The sequence below is a fragment of the Ischnura elegans genome, chromosome 12 (genome assembly GCF_921293095.1).
Source record: "Ischnura elegans chromosome 12, ioIscEleg1.1, whole genome shotgun sequence".
In the NCBI taxonomy this organism is placed as follows: domain Eukaryota; kingdom Metazoa; phylum Arthropoda; class Insecta; order Odonata; family Coenagrionidae; genus Ischnura; species Ischnura elegans.
This window is the reverse complement of record NC_060257.1, coordinates 44739699-44764713: the sequence shown is the minus strand read 5'-3', so window position 1 is coordinate 44764713 and position 25015 is coordinate 44739699. Positions and strand designations below refer to the sequence as shown.

Below are 25015 nucleotides of genomic sequence, written 5' to 3'. Positions count from 1 at the left end.
ATTTCTGTACCAAACTCTGTATAAAAAAAGAAAAAACTTGTACCCCTTGGCTTCTCACCCACTCATATAAAATTGATAATTACCCAGGCGTTTATCAAGTTCTTAGGCAAGCAGTATACCTATAGATCGGGTGAAAGGAAGTATCAAAGGAGGCCATCGGCTGTAAATTTTTCAGGATCGTGCATAATTAATTTTTCTAGCGGGCCATTTAGGGCGCCCTGCTTAACAAGAGCCGTCATATAATAGTAAACGACCCCGCAGGTGACATTACCCGTGGAACAATGGTACCGCGCCCTCGCTTATAGTTCGTGAATGGAGGAGACGGCTATGGTTAGACAGCGTGACGTCGCGTTCGATGTAAGTGGGAGTTGATTCAATGAAGAGGCTTATAGGAGGAGGTGGGAAGGGGGCGGGTCCCTTATGGGCGGAGGCCTGCCCGTGTAAATATAAGGGTGCGGATGGCAGGTGTTGAACTGGGCCGCGGGCTGGTTAACCGGGTGTCTCGAGGGCTTTAGTGCCTTTAGGTATGGACCTGAATTCCTAATGCGACGGAGTTAAGTGGCGATAGGCGAGAGAGATGAAAACTGTTATCGAGATGTGCCCGTGTTGTCTTGAAGTTATTTCATTTTGGTCGTGGTCAGAATCCATGGGTAAAAAATGAAACTTGGATCGATTATGGATTTCAATGAACTTATACAGGTTCCTTCGGAGAAAACTAATTCAAGTGCAATTTCCAAGTAGGCTCCCGCGGAGATTATGACGGTAGGCTGCGATTCTTCCGGGTTTCCTTCCTCGTTTATCCACTTTGCTGGTAAATATTACGCCGACGCACAGTGGGCTGAAATCGAAAAAAGCTGGACAAAACCTCGAAAATGGTTTTTTTGAGTATAGAAGTTGAAACTTTGCACACTTGTTGCCAACACATTAGTGCATTTTTTGCTTATTCTTGCTTATTCCATTCCTAATTATTTTACGTATTCTTTGCATAGGATTTTTGAATTATGTATTGGCAATCAAACTAAGCCGGCCTTGGTCCGGCCATGTCCTCTGATACAAAACCGAAAGGTCGCAGGTTCGAGTTCCGCCTGGGTAAGTCACCCTTATCCCGGGGATGGTTGTTTGTGCACATTTAATTGTTAAACGTTATCAAAAACCCCGGTGTAAAGGCCGAATAGTGCTGTTTTCTGAGCTGTGGAAATAAATTTTTAAAAATAAATGCCTGTCTTCTGGGGAAAAATTCAAGTAGCCTTTCTCCGCTTTCATTTCGGTTTCCTAATCCAAATGTTTCGATTTTTATTCCGTTTCAATTTTTTTCCGATGACGACATTCCAGTTAACTAAACACTAAGATTTTCTTCCTCTTCGACCTATTTGATTACCTCTGTTAAATCCTGGTAGACGTCTTCTACTTCTTCATCTTCATAATCGGACGTAGGCATCTAAACCGGCACCACTGCAGTAGCTACGTGTTTGGTTTCGATCTTCACAATTATTATCCTTTTATTAAATTGCGGGTTGCTTTTCACTCGCATCCTGGCCATCTTTCTAAGCGTTATCTTTACTCCAACATTATCATTTAGCGATATGTGTGCATCATTCTTTAGCTTCAACCCCAAAAGCCTCCTTCTTGTGGCCACTTCATTTCTGTTATGGGAATGCCTTATTCGGATTTATTTTGCGCATTTTTCCTTGGCTTACCGAACCTTTATTCGCGTGTCCTTTGTTGTTGGCTCGTTGTGGTAATTGAATTCGTTGTCAAGGGGGACATTGAAAGTCCTTCATCCCCCTCACTTTATTCCCATCATCCAATCGACCTATCGAAGCGAATAACGTTGGGTCAATTCGCCGGCTAATTTATGGTCACGAGTCCATAACGTCACCGCTAAGAAAGGATGTTCTCCAGGAATATTTATAGTTGAATATTGGAGACTTAAAGTGTTGCTGGAATCGGGATTAATTGTAAGCTTGCACTTTGCATAAAAGTGTAAAAATTGGTGTATATTCAAAGGTTTATCTGTAATTCCTAAAATCACTTGTTGTTCAGAACTTTTGAAAAATGAAACTTAACCTCCTCGTATCTTAGTCAAACAGAAAATTTTTACGAAAGCATTACTTTGCGGGTAGAGGCTCTCGTGTAGCCGTTTTTCTCGGGTAACCTTTCTTTCACTCCACCTAAACTGAACAGTCTAAAAAAATGTACAATATAAAAAATAGGGAGGCAAAAACTGATAGAAGTGGATGAATTCTGTTATTTGGGAAGCAAGATAACTAGTGACGGGAGAAGCAAGAAAGAAATTATCAGCAGAATAGCCCAGGCGAAGAGAGCATTCCACCAAAAGAGAGACCTGCTTACAGCGGGAAACTTAAATATGGATGTAAAGAAACAATTTATAAGAACCTACATCTGGAGTATGCTCCTATACGGGAGTGAGGCATGGACAATGACCGCAGCGGAGAAAGCAAGGATAGAGGCCTTTGAAATGTGGTGCTACAGAAGAATGATGAAAATCAAATGGATCGACCGAGTTAGTAACGAGGAAGTCCTAAGAAGGGTAGGAGAGAAGAGAAGCCTCATGAAAACCTTAATAAGAAGACGGAACAACCTTATAGGCCACATCTTGATACATGATGGCCTGATGAAGACAATCGTCGAAGGACAGGTGGAAGGCAAGAATGGAAAAGGAAGACCTCGAACAAAATATATGGAACAAGTAAAGGGAGATGTGAAAGAGAAGAAATACGTAGGAGTGAAAAGATCAGCTGATAGGAGAACTGAGTGGAGAGCTGCGTCAAACCAATCCTAGGATTGTTGACCAGTGATGATGATGAATATAAAAATATTTTTTATAAAATACACTTTTAATTAAAAAGAAGAAAATAACGGCCTATACCCTCTCAAATTATTGAAAATTTCAAATATGTTTGATGAGATAATTACAGTAAGTTTTAGAAGAACATTTCATATATCAAAAGCGAAAAAACGTGGTGCGCATTTAATATTATAAAAGTTATACTTGCTTGTCAACAGATGCATACTAATCCCTTAGCGAAAGCGAAACAAAGCTGAGACTGCACATCACGTTTTTCGTTTTGATATCATTTAATTAATTAATTTATTTAAATACAGAAAAAAAACAGAAAATCAACGATTTTGAAAAAAAGTATGTAACATGAATCTAAATTGCACATTCTAAAAACATTTTTATAATGTGTCAGTTTCACATTAAATGTGCACAATTTAATTAATTTAACATATGGTGCTGCTAAGATACTCTTGGCTTATCAGGAAGTGCCTTTTATAATGTATCAGTAGAGTTATTACATGTCTGCATGAAATGCTCATCTAGAACTTTTTGCAATATTCTCATCAACCGTGTTTGAAATTTCGATAGTGTATGAGGCTCTAGGTCGTTATTTCCTTCTTTTTTTAAAACGTGTTTTTTAATAAAAACTATACTTTTATATCATAATATTATTCTAAGCAGCGTCCAATTATGATTGGCTCTATAGTTCTTCTCGGTAAATATAGAGTTCTTAGTTAAGAGTTGAACGTTTCAATAAAGGAATATTTTTGACCGTGTGATATGGTGTCATGGATGATTGGCGCCGGGGGATGAGAAAGTCGAAGAAGCTTTTCAGTTTATCTCTTTAAGTGGCGTCACGCGATGTTGACGGTGAACTCGTTTACTAAACGTCTGATTTGCATGCGAACGAAAATTATTTTCCTGTCATTAGGTGGCGTAAGCTGTCTTCATCGGTCCAGAAAAGAGCGTCAAGTTAGGGAGAGTGTGTAGTTAATGGCATGGATGGCAATAGAAACTAAAGGAAAGTCAAAACCAGTAAAATTTTAATAGAAGGATCTGAGGTTTTCCCGGCGTATGATGATGTTGAAGTTATTTCGGGTTTCCCACCGGATGAGGTTCTCCATCTCTGCCGACGTTTCGATGGTCGTGTCGTCCATCGTCATCAGGTCTTGAATCCCTGCCCTCAAACATCAAGCCCTGATGACGATGGACGACACGACCATCGAAACGTCGGCAGAGATGGAGAACCTCATCCGGTGGGAAACCCAAAATAACTTCAGCAAAATTTTAATAGTTTCGTTCCCTGGAGCGAAATGTAGAAACGAAATGGATTTAAACCCGGGGAGCTAAACTCAGGGTTGAAACGAAATCGGAGTCATAACTACTTCGGGTCGAAACCAAACTAAAACTCTGGTTCGAAACGAAACGCAGATAATGTTTCGTACCGGAGGGACCACGTGCTGCATCTTCGTACAGTCTAGTTTCGACCCACACACCGAGTATGAAGTATGGTTGAATGAAGTAGAGGTTCATCCTACCGCCATTAGATGCATGAGGCACTCATATTTTTACCACTAGCAGGAGAACGGTGAACGCAAACTGGCCATTTGATTTTTAAGATCGATGTTTTAAACTCTCCGCACGTATGTCAAACGAAATGGGTCGAAACTATTTTCCCTTATCCCCCTTCATTCAATTGCTGTAATCGAAACATAGCTATGAGTTTCGGAGTTTCGATTAATTTAGTCTCGTTACGGGGAGTAAAGTTTTGTCTCGTGTCGAAACTAAACTCCTTGGTGATTTTAATTTCATGTGGGAACGAAACTAAACCTAGGCCTTGTATTTTCGATTCGCTTCGGGTCGAAACGAAATATTTTCGTTTCACTTGCCATCTCTGGTTAATGGTATATCCATGTGTGGTAAGTACTTTGCGTCTAGTGCTCCGAATTCACTCGGGCCTCTCATATACAGAGATGCGTATGAGAGGCCCGATTTATTTTAAACAATATTTGTGCATTTAAGTATACCGGGACTAACCGCGGTGATAACTTTACGGGAGTCACCCGCTATACACAAATTGTGCGAAAAATCCACAGAGAAAAAAATCATTCGCCTTGACCGGGATTCGAACCCGGATCTATCGATTTGAGGCCGAGTGCTTTAGCCAGTTAAGGTACGGAGGAGTCATTTTCCTTTGTGGAAATTTCACGCTCGGAAATCGAGGGATCCGGGTTCGAATTCGGACAATCCAGGACTCGAACCCGGGAGTCCGAATCCCGGTCAAGGCGACTGATTTTTTTCTCAGTGGAGTTTTTGACATATAAATGAATGCATCGAAACGGTAAACTTATAAATAGTACAAGTTTACCGAATGTTGGATCATTGAATACAATAGGAGCCATATCTTTTTTCTATTCAATCTCGGTTTATTCGATATTCTTCTCTACACTCCGGTAACAAATACTCATTTATTCATGAGATCAATATATCAATGGCTAAGTTTAAGTTAAGTTAATTTTAGTGAAATGAAAAATTCGAGGGTTAATGATTCCCCATATTATGTGCGCATGTTTTTCTTTGCATCCTCAAAGGATGTTGTTTATTTCAACAAAACATTTTTAATGATATTTGCGAAAAATATTTGTTTTAAATCTCGCAGTCGCGATACTACCTCCTTAAACGTTGTCTCGCCTTAGATTTACCTCGATACGTTCTTGTCTTCATCTTTCAAGCGCTCGACTGAACGATGTGCACACTTGCTTAAGCCTTCTTAACCTACTTCCACCCTACTGTAACCCCTTCCCCCCAGTCTTCAACCCTCGCGAGTCCTCCTCTTTCATTCTCTGTGTCTCCTTGTGTATGTGAGCGACGTCTCCACTGATACTTATCCTTGTCCTCCTCTTCGATCATTCGATACGATCGAAAATCGATACCCCGTCCCCCTCCTGCATTCTTTCGGGAATCCGTGTAGAAGGAGAGAAAGGGTAGTGGGCTTTTTTTGGGGGAGACACGACTCCTTTTTTGTAAAGTGGGATGGGGGAGATAATTTCAGCTTACTTATTTGGAATACCTATACCGTCGCGTCGGCTTTCAAAATTATCCGGTGGCATCTTTCAATGAATTCAGCTCAGGATGTCTTTGAGCTACATTATTTTCAACTTAGGAATGGGAAAGGTAAAGACATCGATTGTCCATTCACTCGAAATTTAGGGAACTATCTTCGTAAGTTTGGTCTAATTAAAATTATGAACGAATTCCTATTTGAGCAAGATGGTTCACCATGAAGTTTCACATATTAGTACCTGTTGCTATTTAAAAAAAATTCTATATTGTAATAATTCCGAATTTCTGTACGTAGTACTTATAATTGAATTGATGCTTTGTAACTCACCGACTGAAATTTTTGATGTTTGCTTTTTAGGCCAACCTAAGTGAAATCAACGTTTCATTGCGTATTTTTTCACGCGAAATTGATATACTATACATCATTTTTTAGATTAACTTGAAAGAGGAGGGGATGTATATTTTTTTAGGGAGCCATTCTTTATGTAGATTTATCGTAGAGATCAATGGTCCTGGTCATAAACACGCTCGACTTTCTTGGATTAATTGCTGTTTTTATTGGAGTCCAATTAAAGAAATCAATGGATACTTCTTCCTTTTATGATTTTTAATTACATTCTTTATCTTTCAATTAGTTTTACTCTTGATTTGATGCTTCTAGTTCATATTTATTTCGTTTGAAAGTAGAGTTTTCTCCTGGATTTTTTTAGGAATACGTCGAAAGTAAGGTGTAACTCTTTTTATTCTTTTAAACTAATTTCCTCAGGTACATTAGAGAGATAATCCTAGCATTCCTATTGGAGTACACCTGTTGGCAATGAAAATTAGTCGATAGTATCTTGATTTGAATTTTGTCCGAGGATATCCAATGTCACTGATTTTAAGTCCCACATCCATTAAACTTAAGAGAGGTAAAGTTTTATCTCTGAGTGGTGTTCTGATGGGGGTTGAGGAAGCTAAACTGGCTACGTGTAATCGATTGAATTTAAAATATTATAAAGGCCCTCTTTAAGCATTATGGTTTAAAATCGAATTCTGCCCGTATGTGCACATCGAATTTTTTCTATTTTCTGTTTTGCCCTAATTGTTTTTTTTCCAGTGTGTGAGTTTCGAAGTAATTTATTTTTTAAATGTTTACTCAGCATAACCAACTTAACTCATCTCCTTTTGCCTTTGTCTTTGCAGTTGTTTTGCTGGAAGATGTGCAGGCACCGAGGTTCACGGGTAACCAATCAGCGTCGAGTAGCGTCGTGGCGGAGGGACATACCAAGATCCTCTACTGCAAAGCTCTGGGTGAGTACTCATGTCCAGAAAAAACACTTCCTAAAAATGACTTATCCAAGGATTACTACTTGAATATACCGCGCTTCTCAAAACGCGATCCGCACCTCTTCTCCATCTTCATGACTATCAGGGATCAACCGTGAAAACCTTAAAACCGTGAATAAGCCGTGTATTTCGTCTACCGTGAAAAAACCTGGAAAAAGCCGTGAATCTCGCCATGAAACCTTAGAAATCTCTCAAACTTGATTGTAGAACTACGATAGACAGATTAAAAGAAAAATCGATGTTTCGATCATGTTTCAAGGCCGAGTCACGTGCAGGTACTGTCCAAGCATTTATCTGCACACGTGTATTCGAAGCGTAATTATTAATTGGTCCGTGTGCCATGACAGCACATTGACCTATGGTTGGAAGACATTAACCCTGCCAAAAAATCAGGCACTTCTTCACTTCCCTGCCACCCTGCTCTCTCCATTTTCCCACTCACAGCCTTTAGCCGGACCTGAATTTTGCTAACTACAGGTGACGTCATAAGAGAAAGCACTTTCATTGCTGCGTTTGCATTCAAGGCATCTTTTGCGTTTGTTACATTTTTAGTTAATTTCCATCCGATGATTGTTACGTGATCAATATTTCTACCTAAAATCCCTGATCTACAAACCGTGAATTTGATGACATTTAGACCGTGAAAACCAGGAAAAAACCGTGAATTTTATAATTAAGTTAGAGTGGGAACCCTGACTATATCATCCGCATTATTATTATTATATCATTTACAACGCGGCAAATGTTCCCAATTTGTATTTAAAATTATAGGATTTAGTTTGTGCAGTATTTTTATCTATCGAACCAAATTTATTTTCACTGTATAATCGATGCATAAAATTGTTAACGAATGCTTTCTCCAGTGTCGTACTCGTAATAATAGTTTTGTTGGTATTTCGTTCCTGATGCATTGATTTAGTGTGTTAAACTCGCCTTTATTGAAGGGATGTTATTGAAGTATTTTACAACCATGCAAGGTAATTATTATTTCCTTAAGTATCTGCGATAAAGGCGAATTACCATAGGAAAAGGTCTAATTACTAGGTGCAGTAGCGTACTTTATTGCCGTGTTTAATATTTTATCGGAGATGAGGAAATATCCTAGCAATTTCATTACCTCTTGTGAGCCCTTCATTTATGGCTAACCATATGACCTTAATAGCGAAGGAGTTCCTTCGTTATCCTTGTGTTTTCGATTCATTCCCTTTTTTTTCTCCTTGCGGAAAAGAAAATACGGGTGTATCAATATTGACTTTTGCATGCGGAGCGCTTGGCGTTCCGTTAAATGGCAAACTCGTAAAATGGCCAGACAGCGCTCCTGTATTTAGGAAGTTAATAACCATCCGGTGGTTACTAATTTGTAGATATAGGCCTTTGCGTCATTGAAGTATTTTTGGATCATTAATACTAGGCAGATGTCACCAGAATTCATATTGTAAAACATCACGTTTTATTTGGAAGGGCCACAGCGCGTACAAATACTTACGAAGCATGTCCTTTCACGTGTGATCTTATAAAAATGTCATTACAAATCATACAACAACAACCGTTTAGTATCTTGCATGATATGAGACACCATGTGGTAGAAATTCTTGATATTAGTTGAATGAGACATTGCAATATTTCCACTGGATTTCATTCTAACATAACGCATTTTTAAAAACAAAATTATCGATAATGTTGCTTGTAAAAACGAAACGCTTCGTGTAAAAATAAAATCCAAAGGAAATATTGCAATGCCTCATTTAACTAACGGTTTAGTAGTTCACTTTAAAGTGGTACTACTAGTTTAAGCGACAGGTGCCATCATATTTTCGATTTGGCTAATAAATTATTAATTACCATCTTAATCACTAATTAGATGAGCTCAGTATGTAGAGAGAAGACGGTATTTTAAGTTTTCCAGAAGCAGTTTTATTTTAATTTTCTCAGATGTAAAATGTTAGTACATTTCATGGAATTTTCAATATAATGGCATAAGGATAAACGAGTAGTACGTATCAGCTGTACGTGATATTAAATACGTCTGATATTACAGCTAATTACAAGTTAATAAATCCATCAATCAAACATTTTTTCCCTTTTTTTACGTCTGCCATTGAATCTATCTCTTGTGAATGGTGAAGAAAAGGAAAGGGTGTGTTAAAGTCGTATTCTACTGGGTAAGTAAAATTTTACAGAGCATTTTCGACGCATATCTACTAGACTTGCGGAAGTCTGCAGGATAGGGGGTGAAACTATTGCGGATTTATTGGGGGGAGGGGACAGATTCACAACGATCAAGATTTATCCAAATTTATCAACTTCTTAAATTTTTTTATTAGTTTTATAGCCTTGGTATCCTTGTAAAGGAGTGAAGGGAGAGTATCTGAAAATACGTGGCTACATGTCCCAAACGTGAGAGAAGTTTGAGTTTTATTTATCGTAGAGCATGACACTCCCGACTAAGAAAAAGCCCCTCCCTCCATTGAAGTATTCCATGCTCCCCATACCCAGGTCATGCCCCCCCCCCCACGAAATTTTATGTTGGATCCGCCCCTGGTGATGGGACACCCTGAAAAAGTTCTCTCATACTAGACGTTGCGGCTGCGACATAAAATCGTTTATTTGTCAATTAATCAGTTCTAAGCCATTCATAATTAACTGGGTAATTAATTGTTAAGTATTTCATTGATAAACCATTTGTTACTCTAAATGTTGTAAAAAAATGAAAAATGAATTAAGTATGCCCTTGTTTCATCTTCAAATCTGAAAATTTCGGTAAACGTGAACTAGCTGGTCGCTTCACTAAGAACGAATTTTATTACATCGATCGTAGGCATAGTTTTACCCCTCCTGCCCTCATGTTGACCTCTTGTAATCCCTTATCAACCAGACAATCTCTTTCAACCAGTAGCAGGTTGAAGTCACGCAGGGCTATATAATCTCCAGGCAATTCTTAAGTGCCCTTGAGATGCGAGAGGTAATCGAGCGGTAATTTGCATTTCTTGTAGACCATTTCGTGAATGGACACCATATAGAAGTTAAAACGACCAAGGTTCTGCCTTGTGTGAATCGGACGTTTAGAGTTTCTGCAGCCTACGAATTACAGTAAATTAAGCTTCGTGTATTCTATTGTCCTATCCCAAATAAAAATATGGAATAAGAGAAGAATGTAAATAATGAAGAAAAATGAGGAGATGACAATAAGATTTGAAGCTAAGGTGACGCATCAATCCGGCCCTTTTGGTCGTGTGTTATTTTTTTGGTGGCGTACCACTCGTTTAAACTTATGTTAATATACTGAGAATATCAGGGTATGGACAAGCATTATACGTGCAAGAAAATTTAAATAAAATAGATTCTGGAAAACTTTAAACACCGTCTTCTCTATTATTATTTTTAAATTACTCTACCGATTAAGGTAGGTTTCCATCGAGTACTTAAGAAGAATTCTATGAGCCACCCCTTCCATCAAGCACTTCCCTCTTCAATTCACTGTACTCCCTTTTATTCTATCTAAAATCCTATTCTTTTCCTTCCTCTCCCTCGTTTACCTAACATTGTACCCTCTTACACTGTATTCAACATTCCCTCCCCTCTAAGTACTCTCTCCATTCATATCTTCTTTCTGCTCCGTTATTATTAAGGTATTCTACCGATTATGTTAGGTTTCCATGGAGTGCTTAAGAAGAGTTCCGTATCTCATCTAAAAGCTGCCTCTCCTCACCCACCACGACCAGAACTTCGTCGTTCCTCCTCCTCTCCGTCCATTTCACCTTCCCCATTCTACTCCATACCCACATCTTGAATGCCTCCAGTATTCTCTCGTCCTCTTTCCTAAGTGCCCACGTTTCTGCACCGTTTCTCTGAAAATTTCAAGATGAATTCGTAAGTATTATGCGTCATTGACAACATCGGCCAAGCAGGAAAGATCCTCCTCTTCAGGAAAGACGAATTGGAAAATCATAATGGTTAGTGCGGATATGGCAGAAAACAGTTTAGCTGAAGTATGGTATTAAAGAACTATTATTGAGGACATTAAGGAAAAGGGTGCGCAATATTTTCTATCAACAGAATTGTATAATTTAATGCAGAAAAATTGATGATTCAGCTTGATATTCAACCCAGCACTAAAGAGACGCATTCATGGATAGAGCTGTTTCTTTTTGACAGCTAAATTAACGAAACTGTGCCGAACTACGACTAGCATTTTAACTGTACCATTCGTCGTTCCTCTCCTTCAATTTATTTTCACTCATGATTCGTACTAATAAAGTTTTTTCTATAAAAAATCACGCATTTTCCTTGCTTTAATTGGCAACGATTGATAAAAATAAAAGTAAATACTTATTGTGATTGAAATTGAAGAATGAATTTTAACTATTATCCAATTTAGTTATTATTTTGTTTAGTACTGGTCGTTTTCATGATTACGAATTTCTGATATTTGTTTTTCGGGCTAATGCCGCGTTGACTTATTCTAATATATTAAACATTTCAGAGTATTTTTAGTTCAATGGTTTAGCTTTTTGATCCGAAGACGGGAGGTGGAATACGCGCAAAACTGTCGTCCACCAAAATGAGTCAGCGCGGCATTAACCCGAAAGATAATTATCAATATAATCACCGCGGAAACCTCCGTACCAATCACGTGTTTCTTTTTCGATTAGCGTTTTTTTTAATACTCACGAGTGCTGATATAAAAAAGCATACGCGGGCAGGAAAAGTTCTTCCTGGTTTCTTTGTATATTATTTATTTCCTGTGTGGTAATTACTATAACACGTTCTAGCCTCCGTCTTACCATACAAAACTCCGAAAAACGATTGAAATATTTCTCCAGCCTTTTAGAGAAATGTGGTAGTAGTCCTCCCCGCCCCTTGTTTTCTTTTTCGTCCTCCGTGATTTATACATCCTAGTGCGCAGTCCGCCCTTTCACTGTTTTCCTCATTCCCTCATTCACCTCCCACCCTTCCGTCGTCCCCATGGCGACGGATGAATGGAGATAAGTCCCGTTTACAATGAGAATAAATAAGAACTGTTTCGTTGGGCGTATTTTTGGACGGTTGAAGTGAAAGAATCCCAGCCACGTGAAAAGAGCTGTGACGACACGCTTGATAGAAATATATCAAAGCAGTGGAAGAGGCTCTTTTAAACCCAACATTGTGTTAATACTTCATGTTCTTGGAATTTTAGTGATTTATCAATGGTTTCTTTACTTCCCAAAGAGCTTTGTGCTGTCAGTTATCAACCTTCAATGGTAGTTGGTGCCTTAATAAGTATATTTTAGATTCATAGTCCCATTGTCGGTGCAAAATGTTCGCTTTTACAGTAGTTGTTCAGAGTTCTGTGACACTTGATGAAAACGTTTCGATGCTGGCACCAATATTTTGCCCTGGCTACGAATCTACTGATTACATAATTTTCTATCATCTCTAAATATTAATCACAATGTGATAATTAATTTAAAATTATTCCTGTGTCCAGTTATTCTACCTCATCAGCAATATTTTGCCGAAATTTCTTATGCTTAGGACTGGCTATGCTCCGTGGAAAACAAAGTAATTTCCCTGGAAAAGCTGAAAATCCCAGGGAATTTCTTAAATGCTTCGCAGTGGAGAAGAAAAAATATGCAAGGGCAGGATAAAATGAAGCCCTATACGCGAATAATTCACCGAAAATAGACGTAATATACGAAAAAAGACCATAGTAATATACGAAAAAGACAATTAAAATGACAGCGTTTTAAGTATTTGGATACTAAGTGCTAGTCCACTGACCTAGGATAAACAAACACCCATTTTAATGCGTGTTTATTGATCATTTAGACGGCCATGAAAAATATGAAACACAAAAATGATGGAAAAAGATTCTAGGGTTTCAGAGAACGTACTTTCGTGACGGGTTAAATGGTTCCAGGCCTTATTGATATGGAGATCGGAGTTGCTTATCTGTTTATCAGTCGTTCTAGCGCGCACCAGTGAGATATCGTGGAGACAATCCAGCCCTCTGTTTATATCCGATAGCATCACCCACGCTCAAGTACTCCCTCAGTCTCCGAACCCATTGAAAGACATGGTTTGTCTGCAGGCGTGGGGACACGTGGGTGAACGGAAGGAACGCATTATAAGCGGCGCTCGCCGTTTCGTTTTTGTTTTTTTTTTCTCCTCAAGGAACGCCAAACAGAGGGCACATGCCTTGAGGGATTGGATTGAAGGCGGGAGATTAATGAAAGATGTCCCGTGTTTCCTGAAGTCAGCGGAAGAGGCACTACTGTTCCCTTCTCCTTTCAATTATCGTTCTTTTTTCGTCGTGTTTATTTTTTTCGTATCTCAAAGAGAGGAAGAAGTCGTCTATAGTCCTCGGGGCATGTGGGTAAAACGGAGGGAAACGTCTTTTCTGTATCCGGTTCAGTTCTCCGGGCATTTAACCATACAGTGTCCCCTGCCTCTTTCCATTCATGCAGAGTATTTTTGTGTGAATATAATGCATAACTTCACCGTGAACAAGAAAGTTATATCTTCAGAGTTTTATTCGTCACACTTGGCTAGAAAGGCCTGTTTACATAGCACTAGTTAATGTCTAATAAATAGTATGTAAATGTACGGACGCGTGAATAAACACGCAAATGCACCGTGTAACCACCATACTTGAAGCGAATGCATGCACAGATAGTAGAACCTGTTCAAATTTGGCTCATGTTCCGTTCCGGTCCACGAAAATCGTTCATGCAAACAGACATTAACTCGTACACGTTCATGTATCATGTAAACAGGCCTTTATGAAGAAACTGAGCCGTGATGTTGGGACGTATATGTAGGAATAGTCTATGGAGAACGAGGAAATTCATTAATTTTATACCTGTAATATTTTATCTTATTTCTAGTGGAGCCCGTAGCTATACAATTATGCGATTCTTTCTATTGTGAAAGTTGGTTTTTCTTACGGTCGAGTTAAGTATTAAAGTTCACGTTTACGCTTTAACTTCTTTACAAAGCATTATCTTCTAAAATGTAATATATGTGCAAAAAATTAAATCAAGAGGGAAAGAATATTTATAATTTGAAGAATGAGTAACTAGTGTTTTGGTTTCATTAATTAAACATAAGAAAACCAGTAAGTTTAAATTTTGACCGTCGGACGAACTTTGATTATAGGTCTTGCCAAGCGTATTACTGGACTAGGAAGGTGATGCTTTGTATTTGTTATCCTTTCCGGTGCATAAAAGGCTGTAAATCTTATCCCGAATATAAATCCGGATATTCCGATTTTCGAAGTGGTATGATATTAGTTATTTCATAATTTGAGTTTTTCTCTCGTGACCTTTATATTTAATACCAATTCAAAGTCTTGGAGAGTAGTTCTTGAAAAATATTTTATATGCAATATTTCGCCAATTGAATTTAAAATATTTTTTAAGACCTACACTCCGAGAGACTGAATTGATATTACGAGTAGGTACTCTTTGCAAAACTTGAGAGATCAAGATGCAATTCCCGGTCATAGCTTCGAATTCATGTACTTATATTGTTAAAAATAAATTTTCATTTCTACAGTTTCCTCTTCTAAGTTTAAAATCTCGAAATTCGAATTTTTCCGCCTACTTTCCGTGACTTTATGACGTCAGTAAAGTCTCTTTTCATTAACTCAATCCTAGCGCCCCGTAGTTTTAGGGAAGGAATCGCTCACAAGAATGGAAACAGCAATGAAGCACACGAGGCCGATGCGCGAGGCCGGGGTGCGGTGACCCTCTTGGGAGGAGTTTGTGACGTCATCGACTCATCGGCAAAATTGTTAAGGCCGTCGATTTTTCGGAGGGAATAGCTCGACAGTTAGGATATCAGATGGAGTAGGTAAAATAAGCGTCTATTTATTATTTATAATTCTATAACAATCGACATTTGAATATTAGGTAAATTAATCCTCTAACGGTTCAAAGATCTTATCCGTGGTTTAATATGGTACTCCGTTCAATACCCTCTCTTCCTCGGCGTTCACCGTCTTTACGATAACCACTCACCTGGTTTGACGTCTAGACGTTTTTATCTCCCCCTTGAAGCTCTTCATAAGCACCCATTCATTGTATTCTCTTGCAGTACCTACTTAAACGCAGCTGTCGTCCGACAATAAAGAGTGCCTCTCTTTGTCCTTTCGTGGAACCCATCGCCGTGGGGTCGATGCATTACTCCTTGCGTTCATGCAATTACCATCCCTGGGGTCGTTTAGCGCGGCTCTTGTATGAGCAATGAAAATCGTACCCAATTCAAAACACTCAGAATCGTATCAAGCAATAGACTCAATTGTGTAATGGAGGACTGCAATGTACTCTGTTAATTTAGATTGTAAAGGGGTATTCTGTATTCAGACGTTAAAAATTTTGGCGGGATGGTCTCGAATTTTCTTGAATTGTCATGGGTAGAGTTCTTTGGTAAGAATTTTTCCCGTTTTGAGACAACAATATGGCTAATTTTTAATGAAATTATGCTGTGAAATTCTAGAAATTCCTAGAAATTCAATTATCTCCAAGGAAATGATTTGTAGTCTATGATTTTGTCCCACACTATGCATCTGTTTCATTGCCGGGCCGGATGGCTGCGTTAATTTGGAAGAAAGTTATTCGGTCCCGCAAAATAGTCTGACACTCTGTACTTAAATTTACGAAGTAGTACTAATAACTTCAGGCTTTATTTTGTGAAACCTCTCCATATTGGAAGTAAGGAAATCTTACAAAGTTTTATTTCCTTACTTCCAATTACGAAGTAGTTCCAAGGATCACATAAAATCTCTATCCATTCTATTAATCATAGCTATCAAAAATCAATCCGTTGCTCAAGGCGATGTTGAAAACTTTTTGTGTGTGCTGGCATCGTCCTTTGTTATAAAAAATAATTTTACCATGATTATTTTTTATGTTCAGTTTAGTTATTAAATAATGGTTACTCAATAAAGAAGGTAATTTCTCAATAATCAGTAAAAAAATTTCTGGAAAACAACTGGAATTCCAATGATTTTTTATATATTTTTTCATAAGATGTGAATATCTGCAAAGTAGTCTGGAAATTTTAGGTTACTACGAAATTAGGTAACTCTGCATGGCACTCAAAAGGTTGAAATGTTGGGATACCAGAGTTGATGCTTACGTTTCGATGTGCTACAAATGTAGAAATACAACGAACATAGTTCTGTCCGTTTTGCTTAGAATGGTAGAGATTATTCGAGGAAGTATTCAAAAGTCAATGTATTTTATTCGGGAGTGGCTGCGTAGATTGCTAGACGAAACATTCGGTTTGATATGTGTGGCGGAATTTAGTTTTTATATACAGGAAATTATTTATAAGCATTCTCCTTATCTATTTATCTTTGATAAATTATGACCCTTCCTTTCTTTATCATATCCTCATATATTTTTCGATATGACTGACTGCAAGAAAGGTATTTTAATGCCACTGCGGAAGAGTTATTTTTATTATTTGAAGTATTCTACCAATTCAGGTAGGATAGCATGGAGTATTTAAGATTGGCATTCTCCCCTATCTCCATGAACTTTCCTCTTCAATTCGCAATACGTTTTTCAAATTCAAACTTGCTTTCAATCTAAAAATCTAACTCTCTTCCTTCCTCTCCCTAGTTTACCTAATGGTACGTTTACACTATGTAACATGTTATATGAAACAAGTTACATAGAACATGTTTTACGAAAAAGTTTCAAATCCGCGTAACACGTTACATGAACATTGTTTTATATCACAATGTTACATGTAACATATGTTACAAAGATTTGAAACTTTTTCGTGAAACAGATATATGTAACTTGAGATATGAAGTGCAAAGTGTTTCACTTCATATCTCATAATGGATCTCCTCAAAGTATCTGCCTCATCCATCCAATTCATTTACATGTAACTTGTTTATATAACATGTTACTCAGTGTAAACGCACTTTAACATTCCTCCAACACTGTGTTCAGCATAAGTGAGTTGGTAAATAAATTGAAGCCATGTAGAGTCAAAAATGGGCGTCAACTCATGTTATGAGGTTTCGTTTATCTATCTTAATGTACCTTCGGTGTACCAGGTTAGTTACATCAATAGCATCCGAGTCACCCATACCTTCATAGCTTCTTGTAAAGGCATACATTGCTTGGTGGAGCATATCAAATCGGAGCAGAAGAGGTATTCATCTCCTTTATGACTCATGTGTTCCTTTCAAGGCTCGTGGGCTAAGAAATGATATTTTATTAGAAGGCCCTAATGAATCTTATGCTACTCCCACCAATGGGTCTACTTTTATGAACGGTGCTCTTTGTATCACTCGATTTCCGTTCAATTTGCTTTCTCCGTTCCATTTTCCAACCCATCATTAAAAGTGACGATCCAGTTCTTTGGGAGGTCAGCGTACGTCCAAGCCCCATTTGGCGTCCAAGTTCTGGAATATTACTAGGGAATTTAGTGTTAGTCTACCACCCCAAGGACAGCACGGATTTCTTCATCATATGGTATCTCAAATGGGCAGTGCGTAGTGGATAGATCTTGGGTAGTTTCCCGCTAGAATTAAAAGCTCAGGGTAACTCATACATTCATATCGTTAGTCGTGTGGACGTAATTATTATTATATCCGCCTTTTATGGTATCTACCGTGCACATGATGATTGTTGTTCATCTCTAACGTCTCAATCTCAACCTAATGGAAGTTCATTTTATCGTAAACAAAAGAAAAACTTTGTTATATTCCACCAATTTATTTTCCGGTACTACTAGTTTCGTCATCATGAACACCGCTTTGTCGAAACTAGTTGTACCGGAAAATAAAATGGGGGAATATGAAAAAGTTTTTCTTTTCATTTATGATATGATAATTCTTGCTCGCGATACCGAAATATTTGCTTCTTATCGTAGACATGGGAATGATGTCTTCTAGTTTTAACTATATAACAATAATAAAAATTTCGTTGTCAGCAGTTTTCTAGTGAAATCATCCTGTCTTCCTTATTACGTAACTCTTTTCTCTCCGGCGTTTTATGCAGTAATAATTGTCGAAATGCCTTGCAATATTATTCTTGACGGTGCACACCACCGGTTATCGACCTTTGCCCTCCAGGCATTGAATCTATCCTATATTTTATCCTTTTTGACCATTGAGATCCAGCCAAGGTGCACACTACGTCCATTTACAGTATGTCTATAACTCCATGGCTCATGGGCCCCTGGAAAAATCTCCTTTTAATTGTGAGTGTCAATTTCCCAAACGGGGTTGTATCAGGCGAAGCGACCTAACTAACGGTGCTAGTCATGCGTCTTGTTCAAAATGCGTATTTTCCGTGTAAATTAATCTGTGCTTCGATGCGTTGTATTTATAAAAAAATTTCTTTAATTATGTTTATTTTAGATTAGTTAAGACTAGTATTTTAATATTACTAAGATCGTAGCCTAGAATCACATTTAACACTATTTCTTGCTGAAAAGAAGGCCCCCTTTTAAGGTAACCAGGTGACATAACTCCATTTCTCTGTGAAAAATGTTAAGTATATTTTGCCAGAATACTTGCTATAAAAAATCTAAGCAACATGATTAAGTGGAGGCTACCCGTAAAATAACGGGTATGGACTTTCTAGTGTTTTTTATTTTATTTATTTTTCTCTATTATCCCCGAAAACAGCATAATAAATACTTTTTCATCGGAAGTTTAAACAATCAATAACAGGTGATCCCACACACCCCTATGTCCTGAAAGGATTGGTCCCCAGAAAACAGGCATTTATTTAAAAAAAAATTATTTCCTCGCCTCCGAAAACAGCTCTACCTAGGCCTTCACATCGGGGTTTGTTTTACAATTACACGACCACAAATATCCATGCCCTGGATAAGAGTAAGTTACCCAGGCGGGACTCGAACCCGCGACATTTGGTATGGTAGGATGGGACTTATCCCCGCCGCCACCGAGGCCGACAAAATTGTGTTCCGGTAAGTTTAGACGAATTAAGCGTAACGGACAGTAGTATTCCTGTATTATAATAGATTTATCTCTGCCTGGATTGGAGGGATTCTGGACAGTTCCTTCATTGACCCTGAGTAGCAGGGTCATCGGACCTCGTCCTAAGCGGCAAAGGCCGTGGGTGGTTTAATATAATGCGCGATGGTTCCCTTCACGTCTTCCCTACTGTCACTCGTTGTCTTAACCGCCGTGACCTCTTTCCTCCCTGTGACCTCCCTCCCCCCTCATCTGCCACCCTATCTCCTCTTACTCTTCGTGATGTCACTTCCGAGTATACGTTTTCAAATCCCGTTTCGGAGCAGTTATTCTCCTTAAGATGTGCAGGTGGCGCTGTGGGGAAATGTGGGACGTGTGCAGAGGTTTGAACTCAGCCCTCCGAGTCGCCAGCGTCGGGTCAACTCGTTTTGAAGAGATGTCATAGGGTGGTACATTCCGTACACTTACATTATGGCTGTGGATTTGCCCCAAAAATTAAATACGAGGCCGCAGATTTTCCGAGTTAGCACAAAACTTCACAGCAGATCTTTGCTCGTTCAAGTCTTTCATTCTTAAATCCGCCAAACAAAACAAGCACTTCATAGATAACTGCGTTACTAATCAACAAACGATGTTATCCACAAAAAATGCCTTGTGTCATCTGATGTTTGCGAAGGAGATGGCACCAAGCGGATTCATAAGGAACAAACAATGTCGGCACAATTGAAACGGTGGACCTATTTTTTGAAATGACCTCGTACTGTAAAATAACAGCCAGTGACTTGAGTAAACAAAAAATGTTTCCGAATTTTCATCTTATAGCAGAAGTAAAAAAAATGCATCGTTTGTGTGCAATGGAAAACAAGTTATTGCAAAATTCCTTTAGAAGTAAAGAAACTGCATAATTTTAATAACTAAATTATACTTTTTAAATCAGTTTGTTTCGCGAGCAAAATATATTTAACGACTCATTGCTCCTTTACATTAATTATTTGTCTGTACCAGTTTGATGAGATGAGAAGCTAGAAATTTTAATCTTATTTCACAAATATATAATTATCGCTGAACTTATACGAAAAAAATTACATCATTTGCGTGTAATGGGAAAAAGTTATTGTTCTATTCCTTGAAAAATAAAAAAAACTGCATAATTAAAAAAATAAATTCTACTTCTTAAACCAGTCTGTTTAAAAATATATTCAACAACTCACTTCACTTTTACAATAATTTATTATCTATACCATTTGGATCAGACGCAGTAACATTTTCAAGCGTGTGTGGTCCAACTTGTCGCGTGGGTTGGTCAATTCACGTGTCCCCTCTTTAGCTGACTGTGCACCACATGGCTCCTCTATCTGGAGTTCTTGCCCGGCTTAATTGTGTTATCCTTCCCCAGAGCCTTTATCTTGGGCCCAGAAGCGTCTTCTTTCGAGTTGGGACTCAGGGTAAGAACATACTTGAATCCCGCGCCGACAGAGACTCGTATGCTACGTGTAGGCTTAGTGTGATTGAGCAATTAAGAACATATCCATAGTACCTACTCGGGAACCATCATCTTGGTGCCGCACTATAATTTTCGCTCCAAAAGAAACGATAAATTGCTTGAATAAGGTATTTTGTCGCACGGATCCGTATGGGAATTCATTTTTACCATGAGCTATAAAGTGATTGGTCGAACTTCATCATCATTAGTGAACAACACTAAAATTGGTTTGATGCAGCTATCCATTTCTATCTCCTATACGACAGCCTTTTCATAGTGACGTGTTTCTTCTCCTTTACATCATTTACAACCTACCCTACAACTCATGTACTCATTGTATGTAACTCATTCGCGGTCGTCCTTTGCCCTTCTTTCCTACACCTGTTCTTCTACAGTTGTATTCATCAGGCCATCATGCCTCATTATGTGCCCAACTAAATTGTCCCGTTTTCTCATTCAGGTTTTTAGAAGACTTCTCCCTCTCTTCTGAGTACTTCCTCATTACCTACGCGGTCGATCCATTGTATATTCATCATTCTTCGGCTTCACCACATTTCTAATGCTTCCCCTCTTGACTTCTTTGCTGCCGTCAACGACCAATCATGCAGTCAAAAATCTCACAACGCGCATATAATCTTTTTGTATTCACGCTCAGGTTAACGGATCGTGTCCCAACACGCTACACGCTTATTTAGACGGCATGCGGGGTATTATTTTGATGTAGTCGTATTGACTCCCGTGGATTGGGTTAGTGTGGTGGCTAGGGTGTTGGTTTCCCACCCTGTGGGCTCGGGTTCAAAACCCGGCGGTGGCAAGGATATTTTAGAGACTGCCCAATTCATGATCGAAAGCTATGTGGAGAACATTTTCAGGCGCAAGACTCCGTCCGTCGGATGGGACGTTAAGCCGTGGTCCGCTTGGCGCCATTCGTTAAGAGCAGGCTAATGGCGACGCCGGGTTTCCTTCCACCCTTACCTTCATACCCTTTCCTCATGGCGCAAATGTCCTAAGTTGTCGGTCGCCTCCTCCAATTATCTGAATATTATCTTTCTTCCTTCGTATTGATAGCCTGGAAATCGGTATCTGGATATAAGACACCGTCTCCGGCGTTAATAGTAGGTACGACCCGTCGTACTATTTAAAATAAAGTGTTGAATAGAGCAAAGTATTTATATTTTATGATCGGTGTCTGGCTATAAAGCTGTCGTTCATAGCTAAGAGCTTCGTCACCCCTGTCTCAAGTATTATCCCCTTTATCTTATCGCGAACGTTATCTGTTCAAATCGTAATCCAGGGTGGTCCGCTCACGGTGGAGTTTGGCCAATTCACGGCAGGGGTCCTTCTTTAGCTGGTGATACGCTACATGGCCCCTCTATCTTTTGAGACCGCGTTTGCGCGTGGCGTAATCCTCTTATCCGTATTCGCGGCTTTTATCTCCAGAGACCGCCCAAGTCGTCTTTCGATTTGGTTCGAGGGTGGGACTCCTAACTATCTGCCTGTTGAGCGTAAATCACACTTCACTAGATCATGTATTTTTTTGTTTTCCTCATGTATTTTTTTGACAGCCGAAATTACTCTTCACTCGATCATGCATGTAAAAATGTGTCCAAGCATTAATGTTGAGTGAGGAGTTATTATTAAAGGCGTAAATAACTCTTCACTTGATCATCTATATTTTTATTTTACTCATGTATGTTTTAAAAGCCTAAATCACTCTTCCTTCGATCATTCATGTAAAAATGTCTGCATACATTAATGTTGAGTGAAGAATTATTATTAAAGATATATAGGAATGACGAGTCACAGTTTGCCACAAAAATAGCATTTTAAAGTTTCTGCAATGTTACCGTATTTCACTGTTCCTGCATCATCTGCATCCGTATGCGGATTTAAGGAGGGGACGGGGGCACGTGCCCCCCTCCCAGTCGCTAAAAAATAGACAATATTTCTAATGCAGTTATCGTTACGTTTTATTTGGTGTATTATGGAGCCTCATTCATTTAATTTAATATTAATAACATTCACATCAAAATAAACAATGTTTCTTAGAGTAATTGTAGTATTTTTTTAAATCTCAAATATGAGAAGACCTGTCAGACCCTTGTGTCCCCCCAGAAAAAAATGTTTTTATTGCACCTAAAGTTTTTCTTATGGATTAACGACTGGCGTCCTAAGACCTCGAGCTATTATTGAGATGGTTTGCAAGGAATTTTGTGCACATACTTAGCTTTTCCGGGACCCAACACAAAAAAATTGAGGAAAAGGAAATGGTCTTGTTTTCTTCGAATTCTTAAGTTATGTCCGCCATCAATTCTAATTCATGGTTGTCTGTGATCTGTATTAATTAACTAGCTGTTACGCTGTGTTTGGTGCTCTGCTTTATATTCCTTGGATGTCTATTAGTCCGTCTGCACGTGACAAATCAATCCTCCGAATTGGCAAGTAGAAAAACAGAGGCCGTTAAATTTGGTTTGGAGCACTATATACTCATGGGCTACGTGCTGGGGTTCAGTTGATTAAGAAATTAAGGAGAGATATCTTTTAGTGTGACACGGAGGACATTATCTTAGGACTTAACGATATGGTATATTTAGGTCCAACAGAAATATTACCCTGCGAGCCACCTCAAGGGTGTTTGGCAGGAGGTGATCAATCTCCAGCTTGAAGCATGCCATTGGACTCCCACATGCACTCCACACGGTCCAAAAACGTTACACATACTAGCAAATTATACTACCACATGCTGTTAGAAATAATTATAAAATTCAGAAACATTCATTAAGGTATACATAACTTAGTAGGCTACGCTACTAGTCATCAAATCTATTTGTGAGTTCTAACGCTGCCGAGTTCTATAATCTCTTATTGAGTGGAAAAAAGACATTCTGAATCGGTCTGTTCTATAGTGGTAAATTAAGAGAGATATTTCGCCGAATAGTCATAGGATTGTATTTTACCCCGAATAATGAAGGATAGAAATGAATTATTGTTCTGACTTCGGAAGTCAAATCTCTCACAATGTGCACCTTTTTATTTATTTGGATCTTGAAGATGATGTAGTGACATTGTAACCTTGGTCGTAATAAATTTTAAAATCGTGGAAAATTGCGAGGATTTATTTTAGTATGGAAAAATTCCACTTCATCATGCTTGAATATTCGGATTTTATATTTTTTGATTTTCATTGTAAAACTTTCCAATAGATCAGCGTTTCCCAATTAGTGGTACGCGTACCCCTTAGCGGTACATGACGAACCAGTCAGGGATGCGCCAAAAAAATCGGTAAAGGCGGACGCCAGGAAATATGTATCTCGATTAACCAGGAAATGTGTATGCATGTTACATGGGGTATTTAAAACAAGGTTTCTCTTTTTGCAATCATTTATAGCTAAAAGTGTCACCTACCATTAGTGTAATTATGCAATAAAATGCGCACGTTACATTTTTGGGGGTACAAGATTAGTTATGTACATATGAAGGAGTACGGGAGGAAAAATGGTCGGGAACCGCTGCTGTAGATTAACAACTAAGTGACCTAAAGCCTCTAGTTACGCGCCTATTGTGTCGGCGTGCGAGGAATTTTATGCACATGGATTTTCAGGGAAGTAAACCAAAGAAATTTAAGAAAGGAAAAAATTAAGGAAAAGGACTTGGTATTGTTTTCTCCGAATTCTTAAGTTATGGCCGTCGTCAAGTCTTAATTCATGGTTGTCTGTTCTCTGTATTAACTAACTAGCTGTTGCTCTATGTATGGTGCTCTGCTTTATATTCCTCAGAGGTCTATTAGTCTGTCTGGACTTGACAAATCAATCCTCCGAAATGGCGAGTGTAAAAACAGAAGCCGTTATGTTCGGGCGATCGAGCGGGAAATTGTGCGAGAGACTTTTGAGTTGAAAATGGGTCCGGGTGTGTTTGTTTGTGCCGAGAGGACCTTCTGGTTTCGGTCATGCCTGGTTTCGCATCAAGAAAGGCGGTCTCGGAAGTGATTGGGCAGTCGTTCCAGACTTGTGACGAACGCCTTTTTTTCCCCTTTGAATGGTGGGGGGAGTATTCTGAATGCTGTTTTTTGTATTTTCTCCCAAAAAGGTCAACAACCGTCTCCATAACATTTTTTGAATTATTTTTCTGCGGTTCGTTGAATTTTTGATCCGTTAATTGAGAATCTGATTTTTGATTCAATACTGGGAGCCTATTTTTTTGTAGAATCCTATTATTTTTCTCAAGTTTAAAGACACTATTAGGAGACCGCATCTATGGCACACAACCAGTATTTCTTTGATTCAATTTTCCCTTTTAAAACTGACATTATGATCTTGACATTTTCATTGTGTTTTTTTGAGGATCTTTTCCATATCAAGCTATGTTTCAAACTTGAAAGGATAATCTCTAT

The 25015-nt window shown here is 38.6% G+C and overlaps 1 protein-coding gene across 1 annotated transcript in view; it reads left to right on the top strand.

Moving 5' to 3' along the window:
* The window catches only part of LOC124168978 (protein sidekick), a 238533-nt gene that overhangs the window by 105388 nt on the left and 108130 nt on the right, over window positions 1-25015 (top strand). Inside the window, exon 2 of the mRNA XM_046547402.1 lies at window positions 7052-7159. Coding sequence (XP_046403358.1) covers window positions 7052-7159 — 108 coding nt within the window. The remainder of the gene's footprint in view (window positions 1-7051; window positions 7160-25015) is intronic.